We start from the raw sequence: 13,339 nt of genomic DNA, 5'->3' as shown, positions 1-13,339 counted from the left end.
ACAGACAGACAGGCAGACAGCTGCTGTTCCCTCGGTTTCTGTCAAACAAGCGCTGTTCCTGAGGTCCCTGATGCCACAGGGAAGCCCGGTAGCGTGAGCCTGTACAGCTTGTTGGCGGTTCTTGGTGTCAAGTCTGCTTCCAGTGAAATGAGTTGAGCGTGATCTGTGTTTTCCCTTCTTGTCCTGTTTGGCCCCAGAGCTAGCCTACGAAGTCTGTCTCAGATAAGGCTTTTTTTCCCGTGTCCCGAAGGGTGTGCCTTGCTTTTGGCGTATCTGCGCTGTCCCTTCGTACACGTTGGGGCGCGTTTATCTGCGCTGCTGTTAGGGGTTGAAAACAGCAAATTGCATGTTCTGCTGAGGAGAGACGGTACAAGCAGGTGCGCGACCAAAACCACATCACACGATGCCATCGTCGTGTTCTCACGCTCTTTTTCAGTAAGATGCTTTTCAGGGTTTGTATTCAGTGTGTAACTGAACTCTGTTAGCTATTTCACTTGTAAGAGTGAAAAATCTAATGTAGTGGGGTGTATCTGGCCTAATTTCCCAAAGTGGTAAGCAGCTGTAGCACCTGGTGTTCCGCTGGAGTTGTGCACCTTCACTGTTTAAGATAGTATGACCCCCATTTCCTCTGCTTGTGAACTTCAAAATAGGAATCTGAAATATCATACTTCCCAAAATTAACATAATTAAATCTTGAAGAGTTAGAATTTCAACACACTTTCCTATCAAAGGGAACAGTAGCATCTTGCTGTATGTCTGGTGTCAAGTGCTTTCCTCAGCTGGTCGTGCTTCCATTGAGGCCGGCGCTGACAGGAGCTCACCAAGTGAGAACAGACGGGACAGCCTCACTTGGAGCAGTGCGTTAGCCAAACACAGAGCTAACACAGAGTTGCTTTATTTTCAAGCTCGGAGTGAAACAATAACCTAGGATACAAGACCAGTGATACCACGTAGATGGAGAAGCCATCCTGTTCACCAGACACAAATCTACTGGGTTTTTTTTTCCTCTAGGAACTTCATGCTCATTTGAATGGCTCTATCAGTTCTGCCACTATGAAGAAACTTGGGGCCCAGAAGCCAGACCTGCAGATCCAGAATGGAATGACTGTGATTGACAAAGGAAAGAAAAGAACCTTAGAAGAGTGAGTATACACGTGTGGGGTCAACATTTACCGAGTATCTGTTAATTAAAAGTTCAAGAAATGTATGACCTTGTGCTGACTGCACAAAATGCGTTTTCAAGTTTTAGTTACAGTACAGTCTGTTAGATATTTTTTGCTACTTGCATTTATAGCATAATTTCTTGGATGTTTGCAAACTAAACGGTTATTGATTAATTTACTTTTTGAAAGACTAAAAGTTTTCAGTTGTAACATATGCTCTTCAGAGAAAATTGACTTGTACAGCTGCTTTTTTAGAAACATCGTGTTTTAGTTTGGGCTTCAGAAAGCTTTGTGGTGGTTGCAATGATAACAACAACAGCAACAGTATCTGGTGCAAATGCATTGTCAGCATCTAAAATCAGAAATCACCATTCAGATGGCCTTTGTATTTTAAGTTCCAGGCTGGTTAATTCAGCACAGTGAGCACGTTTTCAAAGTGTAGATTTATTTAATACTCGTTTTGCAGTTTAACATTTGTCCAATTTGTCCAGTTAGGTTTTTAACTTTTTATTTTAGGTGTTTTCAGATGTTCCAGATCATCTATCAGATTACCACTAGGACTGAAGATATTTTACTGGTGAGTTAATTAAAAGCTCGCTTAAAACAAGCAGGTAACAGGTAACAGTATCAACAGTGGTCCCTGCAGTCAGAGCTCAGAATTATTACTGTAAATTACACCAATTTAGAAACACAGGATTTTATGGGACTTTTGAATTTCATTTTTGTGAAAGCAGTGAGCTTCCAATATGGTGGTCATTATGACAACTCAGATTCTTGGACTGATAATGTCTTAAAAACGTGACATCTGTTCCTTGCTACCAAAGTTTTGATTTACCACAGTCTCCTGTTTCTTCTTTGGTTCATTATGTACCAAAACTGCAGAACTAGAATTGCCCTTTGTTCACTTCAGATGATGAAACTGTCAAGGAGAACTGTTGTGTGATCAAAGTATGGAGCAGAAAATGGTGTGGTGTCCTCTTCTTTCCTCCTGTAAAAGGGCTTGCAGGCAGCCTGTTAAACTTGGAGAAGGGTACAGCGGCTGTGAAAGGGCTTGTTATGCCTGCCCCGCTTGAGGGGTACTCTGGTTCAGACAAGGGAGTTCTCATCTGTCCTTACTCCCTTTAGTATCACTGAGGGAACTGAAGGTGCCCTCTGTGGGTAGTATTTCCAGAGACAGAGTGTGCCAAAAACACAGGGCCTGAAAAAGTCGTGTTTCACAGCAAAAAAATAACCGTGTCTTTTATTTGCAAAGGAAAACATGACCAATTTTATAAGCATTACTTTCATGATGTTGAATACGCTATTTCTTAATCAGATAACTAAAGATGTTATTAAAGAATTTGCTGATGATGGTGTCAAGTATCTGGAATTGAGGAGCACTCCTAGAGAAGAAAAGTCGACAGGTACAGTCTGTTCTGGTTTTTAATTTGTAAGCCTGATGTTCTATGGAACTTAGTTAAGGCTATGTTAGTAACAAAGTCAGATTTAGCTGGTTTAGTAAAAACATAAAAGCAAAGATTTAACCGTGTAAAAGCATGTTACTTTGCTATGAGGTGTTTGAGACAAAAGTGTGTTGGTTGTAACTACTACCCAAGAATTTGAGTTATTTGCTTTAGTATGACATCTGAGTCTGCTAATATTTTTAGTGGCTGATGTATTTTCTTTTTGCTCCATTTTTTAAATTTTCTTTTACATGTGGTTTAATAGAAACTTAAAGAAAGGCCTGTTGATACCCTCTGCTTCACACTATAAGTTACTTTCTTCCAGATACTTAGGAAGAGGCTTAATTCAAATGTATGCTTCAAAGTAAGCTGTATTTATAAAAACAGTTGGAAGACTAGGGGCTAAAATCAAAGGTGCAAAAGGAAGCTTATGAGGCTAGAGAACTGCGTCTGCAACTCAACAAATTAATTCAAATATGTTCATTCCAAATGTGTACATGTGTTCGTAGGTATGACCAAAAGGATGTATGTTGAAACTGTACTTGAGGGTATAAAGCAGTGTAAAGAAGAAGGCTTGGATATAGATGTAAGGTAAATAAAGCACATGGAGTACCTCTGTTTCAAGGTTCTGTGTAGTCTGATGCTTGGTCATAGTTTGCAGAGAGGTTTACAGACTGTCAGTGTAGGAAAGAAAATTGTGCTTAAACTAGAGTACATGTAATGGAAATGGAGTAGAGTACATTGGATGGAAACAGCACTAGAGTACATTGGATGGAAACCTGATTTTTTACTGACAGAGAACGAAACTGGATAAAGCTGTTCAGCTCCAAGAGTGTCCATTCTCTGCAACATTTTCAGGAAAAGCAGTGTGTTTGATGGAAACTGCAGTAAAGACTCCTTTATCACAGCCCGGATTCATTGCAAAGCTTTTGCTTGATCCACTGTACAAACTACCTACGGTAAAGGAGAGGTACCCCTAACCAGCAGAAAAGTTTCAAAAGGTGTCAGTGGTTGCTTGGAGGCAGTTTGCTTGCCTGTCTTTTATACTCTCAGTAGCAACCTGTGTCAGATTTATTTGTGGAAGGTGAAGAATTGTAATTGTTCACGTGTGCAGAGGTTGCTTGCCTGATAGTGCAAGCAGTAAATGAGCAGTGTATTGTTCCCTGCTCTCCCTCTCACCATGGCTTTTGCGTTTCCCAGGCTAACCTGTTTGTGTGCCTCTGCGCTTTGGTACCTTCATTCCTTGCACAATTTCCTATACAAATATTCTTTATACTCAGCCATGAGCGATGTGAAGTGCTGTTTTTGTTAGATTCAGATTTGTTGGACTCCCACTATTACAGCTGATTTTTAACTGAATAGGTACACTTCTCTCCTAGATTGTTAATAGCAATAAATAGAAGAGGTGGCCCGGCAGTTGCGAAGCAGACTGTTAAACTTGCTGAAGAGTTCCTTCTTTCCACTGATGGGGTTGTAGTAGGACTTGACTTCAGTGGTGATCCCACCGTAAGTTTTTGTTTCATTTTGCTCTGTTCTTGAATATAAATACATATTTGTAACAGCAAGCAGTTCTAACTGTACATTGTCTTACAAGCTTTTGTCTGATGTTTGTTGCTGGTTTGAATGGATTGCTCATAATCTTGGCAGCAGGTTAATCTAGGTTGCTGTAAGGGACAAGTACTCTTACAAAGAATCAATAGATTAATAGGTGACACTCAAAAAAGAGCCACTGAAAATCAGTGTTTATCTGGGAAGCGTCTGTTACTGCATTGTCCTAGTCAGACTGACTGGGTTGAGGCAAGTTAAATAATACTGCAAGCTGACGCTAGTTATAATTTCCTTTAGATGCACCAAATGCTCATTGAATATTTAGAAAACAAAAATGTTTGAGGATAGTTGTCAAGTTGAAATGAAATAGCTCTAAGTGCTAGTTGTGAAAAGGATATCAAAATCGAGACAATTGGCGTGTCAGAGTTGGGCATCATCTGAACTGATGTTTGACTAATGCGTCTCAAGTGTGCCCATATGGCGGAACAAGATGTGACTTGCTGCATTCAAAACTGAAGTAATGGGAAAAGAAAAGGAATTCAGAGTAACTGTATTTGCATTAAGTATTTTGATATTGCGAGACTTCTTAATTTTAACAATAGGAGGAGTTTTGTAAAACAAGATGCAGAATGGTGATGTGTTTCTGTCTTCAAGGCAGGACACGGTAAGGATTTTTTGGCACCGCTCTTGGAAGCAAAGAAAGCAGGTCTAAAGCTGGCATTGCATCTTTCAGAGGTAAAAGTTTTCTTTATTTTGGTCCTTCTCTTTAATTTCCATTTTATAAAACCCTTGATGAAACTAAAATTAACTTCTGTGTGTTTTGAATTTCTCAGGCCAAAGTAGTAATGGTTTGGGGCATTTTGACAAAAGAGAAGAAAACAAGGAAAAATCTTCAATGATCTGTTCTGAACCAGAACTGTCAAATTATTTCTTACCATACTAAATGTATTGGGGGGTTAGGTACGAAATTGAAAATTAGTAATATTCCAAGAGATCCACCATTTTCTTCCTGGTATTTTTATCAGGAGTCATGTATGGTAAAATTTGCATGTTTTCCTGACTAGTTCTGTTAGCTCTGCTTCTAGCAGAAAGAGTTACATGGGCTTCGCCATATAACCTGTTGAAGTGGTGGCTGAACTTTACTCTGACGAGTCTGATAAATACTGAAAATATTTTTTTGACCATTTTTTTAATCCCTGTGTAAAACAGGCGTTAAAGGTATCCCTGATGGAGTAGTTCTGAAACTGAAGTATACGAAGCTGATCTGATGCCTCCAACTGAAAGTATTTCAGAATGGCAAAAGGAATCATCTGGGTTTATATACTGGTTTAGAATTATGGCTTCTTCAGTTTGTAATTCCAAGCTGAGAGTCATTCCCATGCCCTACTTGTTTCTTTAGAGGGTAGTAATGCAGATATCTAGTCTCCCTAATGCTTTCTTTTGGATGAGATATGCTGTGAAAATAGAATTTGAGGTGTGTTGTCATTATTTTATATACTGGTTTATGCTGCCTTGACAGAATGTAAAATATATCCTCTCTAGATTCCAAATCAGAAAGAGGAGACTAAAATCCTCCTGGGCCTGCCTCCTGACAGAATTGGACACGGAACATTTCTCAACTCTGCAGATTCAGAAGAGTTGGTGCTACTTGTTCGACAGAATCAGATACCCATTGGTAAGAAAAAAAGTTAAGAAAATTCCTTGGTGATCTCTGGATTTCAGCCTGTCACACGTACTGCTGATGTACCAATTCTGATGTGTCTTTGACCAGAGGTAGCTTAGAACAACGTGGCAGTCAGTGTATGTGAGAATTGCCTCCAAAGGTGTGCTGGTAATGCTTTTGTGATTTTGACATATTTGTGGCAGCACACAATTGATGTCTCAGATGAAAACAAAACTAAATTACAAGTTTTAGTAACTGTGCAAGGCTGTGTGGTGTTTCTGGTTTGCAGTTTTGTACCCGGCCGGTAGTTAAGAAGAAACTGGTTACCAACCTTTTCCTTGGAAGCTATTACCAATATCTGAAGCATAGAAAATCGAGGAAACAGTAATAGTTGATTTTAGTTTTCATTCAGGAATAGAAATAAGTCAATGAATGTGTCAGAAACATGTCTTTTGTTTTGATATCTATGCTTGTTTCTTCATTCTTTCCCCTGAGAACTTTGCATGACATCAAACATCAAAACTCAGACAGTGCCTTCCTGTGACAAACACCATTTTGGATACTGGTACAACATGGGCCACCCTACAGTGCTTTGTGTGAGTTTCTTGGTTTTAACCATGTATTTAGGCAAAGAACCAAACTAAGTGTGCAATTGGAGGCGTGTATCTTTTTTTGTGGATCAGGGTTGACGTACAATTTCTGACCTTGCAGCAAATCATCTGCTTGTAGGAAATCATAATGTTCTGTCTGAGACATGATTGTAATACCAGTTGGAATCTTTAGTATTTCTTTTGGGTTTATTGTAAAGCAAGACCTTTTTTCTGTATAGACAAGAGTATACACGCAGTGAACTTCTTAACTGTTTGCATACTGACAGATTTCTCTTAAACATACTAGTCCAGTACTTGCATGCAAGCTTGGGCTTACCTGGATGTTTACTGTGCTGAGTGAGAGTTCCTTAGTTTTTTTGACAGCTAATTCAGGTCCCGAAATGTTGAGGTGCCAAGTACTTTTGCTGCCATTGGCAGGATTTTACTATCATCCTGTTGGTTTAACACCTATAATTTGCAGCATTTTTCAATGTGTGTATATGTAGTATTGTGCTTCCTATTCAAATTAGCCTCGATCCTTTACTGTATGAAGTATTTATTATTGAGTTTGAACTCTATTGTAGTAGGTGAAAAATAATTCATTACTAGAGATTATTTTCAGAGATTTTCAGCTGTGAAAAGTCTAGATAACCAATGAAGTCATGCAGGAAAACATGACTTGCTTTTATCAGCACATAAAGGCCTATAAAAACAAGAGCAATAGAAGACACTAAGCATCTTAAGTTTAACAGGATATAGTTAGCATTCTCCTCTGTGGGGACATAAGGACTCTGAGTTGCAAATGGATCATCTCATTAACCCTAAAATAATCCAAACTTGCTCCTTTTAGACTAATAATCTTCAGATGGCTTTTGATCTTTTTGTTGATGCTAGCCTAGTGCTTCAGTCCATATCAAGAAGTTGTGCTGGCTGCCACCAAGTGCAGAGGGTGAGAGAATTCCTCCCCTGAAGATACAGGAATACAGAGTATGTTCTAGTGCCCAGATCTGAGGAAAGGGGGAAGAGGAATAAGGAGATGTGCACATATTGACATAGCTTGAATGTCTGCATCATTTGCTAGCCATCTTTCTAGCAATTTTAATAGCAAATCCCTATTCTCTTGATAAATTGTTGCCATCGCTTTAAGAAGTTTTCTTGTATGCTTGAATAATTCATTAACTTTGAGTAGAAATAGGGCAAATAAAGTATGAAATAATTACGAACAGACGAAAGAACTGTGGAATAAAATGTGAATCAGCAAGATAAACTGGTGTGTAATGTGTAGGAAATCCCCTTTTTATGCAGAGGAATTAATTCAACCTTTTTCTTTTCTTTCAATTTAACTCCAGACTGATGATAAAGGCGTCTTTGCAACAGATCTATCGCAAGAATACGAGCTGGTTGCAAAAACATTTAATCTGACTCGATCACAGATGTGGGATCTTTCCTACGACTCCATCAACTATATCTTTGCTTCAAATGTAGTAAAATCAAAGCTCAGGGAACAGTGGGGTAGGCTGAAGCCAACTCTGTTTGATTGATTGAAACATTGTTCTAAACAGCTTGGGTGTATTAGCTCACATAATAAACATTTTTTTACTGAAGTTCCTGGCTTTATTCAGACTTCAGGTTTATAAATCCATCCCATAAACTGTGCCTGTGCAGAATGAAGACAACAGGAATATGTCCTTTGTTTGTGGGAACAGAAGTCAATGTTCTGTAATCAGGAAAGGCTCTCAACCAGTGACTAGAATTCCAAGTGTGTTGTCACGTTGTTTCTGTCCAGTTGATACAGCATTTTCATCAAGTTCTTAGTTGAAATAGATCATCATACGACAAACATCTGGGAGTTGGAGCAAAATGAAGGCACAGCTGCTAGGGTTTAAAATGTCTCTGTTGGCAACATTATGCCAAGCAGTTTGTATGGTGTGTATATTTGTGTATGGTATTGGTTTTAAACTAAAGTTTTGAGCCATTGATTAAATGTTAAGACAGAAACAAACTCAGGGAGAATGAAATATTTGTCCCGAAGGAATGAAATATCGCATCTGTTTTTATTGGTGTACATGTATGACTGAAGGCTTCTGTGGATTATGTAGCAGATGTGGCAGTGTCTATTGATGTACTTAGCACTGGCAGTATTTAGACAAAGTTAGGAATCTTGAATGCCTTGGTAAATTGTGAGCTACTTGGGAGAAATGGTCTAATTCTTAAAATGCTTTTTACATTTGCTGTTTGTTTCTCAAGGCGGGGGGGAGCAATAAACCCAGCTTTAATCTCCCAGGTGTTCAAAACCACTACTTCAAGTGTGTGTGTGTGCATCTGAGATCTGCAGAAGAGAAGCATGTATAACCTACTACAGGATTTAGCAAGTGGGAGCTCCTGGAGCAAGACCTGCTGTCTGCAGGCAGCATCACCTCTCTTCTGTCCTGTTCTGACAGCAGACAGTGCTGCTTGGTTCAGGAAGGCACAGGTTCACTAGGTGTGTCTCTGTGTACTTGCATCTGTATTTTGATACGAAGGTATCAAAATACATACGAAGACACCCATGTGGCAGTATCTAATACTCGACATTGCTAGCTGGTGTAGAAAGTATCCAGAGAGAAGGTATTTCATACCCAATATATTTTTATATTGATTAATTAAGCAAATGTTTTGGGCTCTACAAGGAATACTGAATACAATGATACAAAAGCTGTTTATGACTTTTGCTCTTGTCTTTTTTAATATGGTCGGCATAAAGTAGTTGTTCTGGCTCCAAGTGGCAGTAAGAAATGAAAAGGAGGGGAAAAAAGGCGGCAGGGGGAGGCTAGCAAAGAGGTTGGTACGTGTGCGTGGTGACCTGAGTTTGCCACAGAATGCTTTCCAAACAGAAATAATTTCTTTTGGAGATGGGGGGAAATTATGTGAAACAGAACTTGATTTTATGTATTCTTGTCTGACCTCAAAATAAGATCTTATGCTGACTTTCTGTAAACAATTACTTTCCAGGTAGTTTCACTGATCACATTATCTTTGAAGAAGTCGCATTATCACTTGCTATTTGATCAAGCTTGTCTGCATTTTCCTTCCACAAAAATAACTATGGTAAATGTATTCTTGCTCCTTATTGAAAAGCTCTCTGAAGACAGGTTGTGCAGCGTTCTGGAATGCTGCAGTAAGTGTATCTCAGTCTCAGGGTAAGTGGACCTCCACTCAAGTGAGATGGCATCTCTCATAAAGTATTACAATATTTTAATGGGTTATGGCCTTCTAATAACTCTTCAATAGATAGTATTTGGTTTATCAGTGAAGAAAAACTGTCAACATCCTTTTTATTTACTAAGAGATCATCCTGTTATCTACCAAGTGTAAAACTTTAGACTCATCATTAGTGTCTGATCAGATTTTTAGTTTCAGACTGTTAGATAGAAGTAAATTTGATTTTTAATGTTTACATGCTGAATGTGACATGTAGACGCGTTCAGTCAGAGAGCATAGCCCTAGTACATGCTGTTGGTTTCAACTTCCTTTTTTCCCTGCAAGCATACAGTGTCTTAGAGATTTTTAGCAATATGTACTATTATATATGGTCCTCCATATTTCCATTTAATTGACTGCTGTGTGTCTTCAAAATGCAGCCTTGCATCAGGTGTAGTACTGTCCCCAAAGTTTGCTACAAGATGACACATGGATGCTGCACAGTTTTGTAATTAAAGAAAACCTCCCCTGATTATTCATGAAACAAGTATTCTAGATACGTAGTGAAACAGTGCTGCTATATATAAGCTAGAGTTACAGAATTAGTCTTCTGAAGACTCTTACTCACCCTGTCACTTAGGTACTTGCAGATCACCGCTTTGTGTTTAATAGTATTTATAGTGTCTTGGCTGATAATGGGAGTGAGCAGGTAACTTGGAGGATTCCATTTGTGTGAAGTAAAAGAACCAGAAGTATATTTGGATGTCTAAAGAATGATAGGCAGTACAGGGGGATTTCTGTATATAGGTTTCTGACTGCATGTCACTGCAGTTATTTACACTGCAGAAGTGTTATGCTTAGAGTGGAAATGAAAGTTGGAAAGGTTGTGCAGAAGTTTTGGAATGAAGAATCACTGTCTGATGATAACTTTGTTGTGCATAGTTCCCAAGCTGTCCATTAGAAGCTGAGACCTTACCTTCTTACTGTCACTGGGCTGTTTTTCAGGAGTATAACTTTTATAAGTAAACCACAGAGATTCCTTCTTTGGCTTAAATTTTAATTTGAGTTCTTCTTGCTGAGCCTGCTTGTTAAATTCAGTTAAAAGTGATGTAACCATTGTTAAGTTTACAATATTAAAAAAAAAGGACTGTGACATACAGTTGGAGTGAAGCATCACCACTGGAGTAACCATCAGAAATGGCAGAGAACCTCTTCCCCCACCCCCCCAACACAGTGGAAAATTCATGTAACTATTTCTAGAATTTCAAAGGTGTAAGATAAGGTTTAAGTATCTATTCAGGTTCAGCTCAACTTATTTTTAAAGAAAACAAAATAGATCTAGACCAAGTTAGTATTTTCATTTATTTCCATCTGATTATGTGAGAGGACACTTAGAGAATAGTCTCCAGTGCTCAGTCTCTATTCACATTGCATGAAAATATACACTTTGGTTCTACTAAACAATGCTGTCTTTGGGGATGTACACAAGCAGGGAGCAACTGCTTACTGCAGTGTAAGTTTCTCAGAGTTCTTTCTTAGACAAACACAAAGTCTTCAAAACCTCTAACTCCTTATGATTATACTACAGCTTATCATAATACAACAGCTCAACTGTAAGTATTTACACACCGCTTTTCAGGATTATAGCTTTGCAAACAATATAGTGACAGGAATGATTTATATGCCTGTTTCAATATTTTTGAATTTCTAACTAATACGTTATTAAAAAAGTAGTAAAGTAGTAATGCAGGTATTGGCACTGCATTAGGTAAGCGTGCAAGATGATTGAGACTGGTGTGTCTCTCCTGTGAAAGACCTGGAGAAGGCTTGGGGTGGATCTCAATCTTCTTCATGTCTCATGGGAAGGAGTGAAGAAGGTGGAGCTAGGCTCTTCTCAGTAATAGCCAGTAACAGGAAAAGGGGCACAAGCTGAAACACAGGAATTCTACCTGACCAGAACACTTTTTTACTGTGTGGATGGTTGAACATAGGCACACACTGCCCAAACAAATTGGGAGTCTCTATCCTTGCATATATTCAAAACCCTAAGTGACCTGTTGTGGACCCTGCTTGAGCAAAGGAGGTGGACTGGATTTCATCTCCAGACATGCCTTCCAACCTCAACTACTCTGGGATTCTGTGAAGTGAATATACAAATATACAAATGATAAAGTCTCTATATGAATACAAAATCTTTAAATATTGACTTAACTTTGTCATTCAAATGACAGTTCTTAACCAAGCTTGCCTGACTTCTAAGATTGTTTTTAAAGAATAATTTACTCATCCTTCAAAGCCTTCCTTCTTTCACATCCATTGTGGAATCCTTTAGTGCCATCAGGGCCTTTAGGCAGCCGCAGCACCCCCACAGGTAGACCATCTGCATTTTGTATTTTCTGAACCAGCACAGGGCTAGTGATGGGACTCTTCTCTTGTGATAGAGTTTGAGCTTTTCTCCTCTGTACCCAGGGGCTACCAGAAGGAGTGATACTGCTATCCGAGGAATAATCTGTACACTTCCTTGGAATTTCAGGGCTAGTGCTTGGGTTAAGCTTGCGGTCTTCAGCCAGAGGAGACTTTTTGGTTACTTTTCTTAATGAAGATGGACTGTTCCAAGGACTTGATCTGGGTGACACATTAGGACTCAAATGGTCATTTGGGTGAATGACTGGGGTCAAATTCCGTGTAGTATTCATTGAAGTACTTTTGCGTCCTGACAGGGGAGATGTAGGATTACTCTCTGGGTCGGAAGAGCTGTTTGCTGAAGATTCATCACCAACAAGCTGAAGTTCCTCAACTCTCTTATTAAGGGATCTAGCCTTCTTAAGACCCTTGCTGGTACCTTCACCACGGTTCTTGTCTTTTGGAACTTTTTTCTTTGGAGGTTTCATGCCTATTAGGACAACTTTCATACCAGTCTCTTTCTTTTCAGCACACATAAAGTCATGAGCACGTACAGCAGCATCTACTTCTTCAAATTCTATAATTGCACACTCCTGAGTTCCCAGTTGGGTGTACCGATTGCTGACCCTCCTGATATCGGGTGGTAGGTCCTTACCAGGCTTGAGAATACGGACTGATGAAATTACACCAAAAGTTACAAAGGCCTTGAGGAGATACTCCATTATCCTTTCTTGCATGCATCCATTTTCTTGTTTAAGAGCCTGCAGCTCAGAAACCATGTGGATATCATACACCAGTAACATCCTGGTAGGGAGGTTTTCGCTTGGAAACACTGGAACTGGAGTATTTCTTCTAACCTTTTTGTTATCATCATTGAGCTCAAGAGTGTCCGAGTACTTCAGTGCGTAGGCTGTGGTTCTCCAGTCATGGGTAAGGTGTTTCACCTTGAAGACAGACAAGTGATCAAACCCAGTCAAACTAATTACAGAAAGTCTAAGGCAGATGCAGTCTCCAGTCTACAAACAGGAACCTGGATTTAAGTTTCATGCAGCAGACTTGAGTGGAAAAAGCAAACTCTTTTCCTGCTGTAACTGGCATCAGTGAGCTCCTGTAAAGCTCATGTCCTGTTGAATCTACTGAAAATAGAAACCAACACTAAATCTCAAACTGAAAATCATTACTTCGTCTTAAAGCCTGCTCAAGTCATGTTTGGACATTCCATATCTAGGTCTGAACCATGACCAATATAATAGGCGTGTTCTGTGGGTTTCATTTTGTAGAATTTGTATTTGTTTGGCAAATTTTACAAAATGAAACCCAAAGAACGAGGTGGTTGGTGACAGCCAGCAT

General features: G+C 39.2%; 2 protein-coding genes across 2 annotated transcripts; one reads left to right on the top strand and one right to left on the bottom strand.

Moving 5' to 3' along the window:
• Positions 1-1,011: 1,011 nt before the first annotated feature.
• Positions 1,012-7,969, top strand: ADAL (adenosine deaminase-like; the record flags this gene model as incomplete). The annotated part of the gene is made up of 9 exons (XM_010013592.1): positions 1,012-1,142; positions 1,680-1,740; positions 2,479-2,566; positions 3,115-3,196; positions 3,985-4,111; positions 4,808-4,888; positions 5,696-5,828; positions 6,312-6,412; positions 7,756-7,969. Coding segments are annotated over 9 exons (996 nt in total), but the record flags the coding sequence as incomplete, so codon positions are not given.
• A 3,896-nt stretch (positions 7,970-11,865) lies between these two features.
• LARP6 (La ribonucleoprotein domain family, member 6) lies at positions 11,866-12,945 on the bottom strand. The gene has a single exon (XM_010013591.1). The coding sequence runs from the start codon at positions 12,790-12,792 to the stop codon at positions 11,866-11,868; it is 927 nt and encodes a 308-aa protein (XP_010011893.1). The 5' UTR covers positions 12,793-12,945.
• Between the last annotated feature and the right edge of the window lie 394 nt (positions 12,946-13,339).

Source organism: Nestor notabilis, unplaced genomic scaffold (genome assembly GCF_000696875.1).
Source record: "Nestor notabilis isolate BGI_N333 unplaced genomic scaffold, ASM69687v1 scaffold35594, whole genome shotgun sequence".
NCBI classification, from domain to species: Eukaryota; Metazoa; Chordata; class Aves; order Psittaciformes; family Psittacidae; genus Nestor; species Nestor notabilis.
Note: the sequence above shows the minus strand (reverse complement) of the source record. Positions and strands in the feature narration are given on the sequence as shown.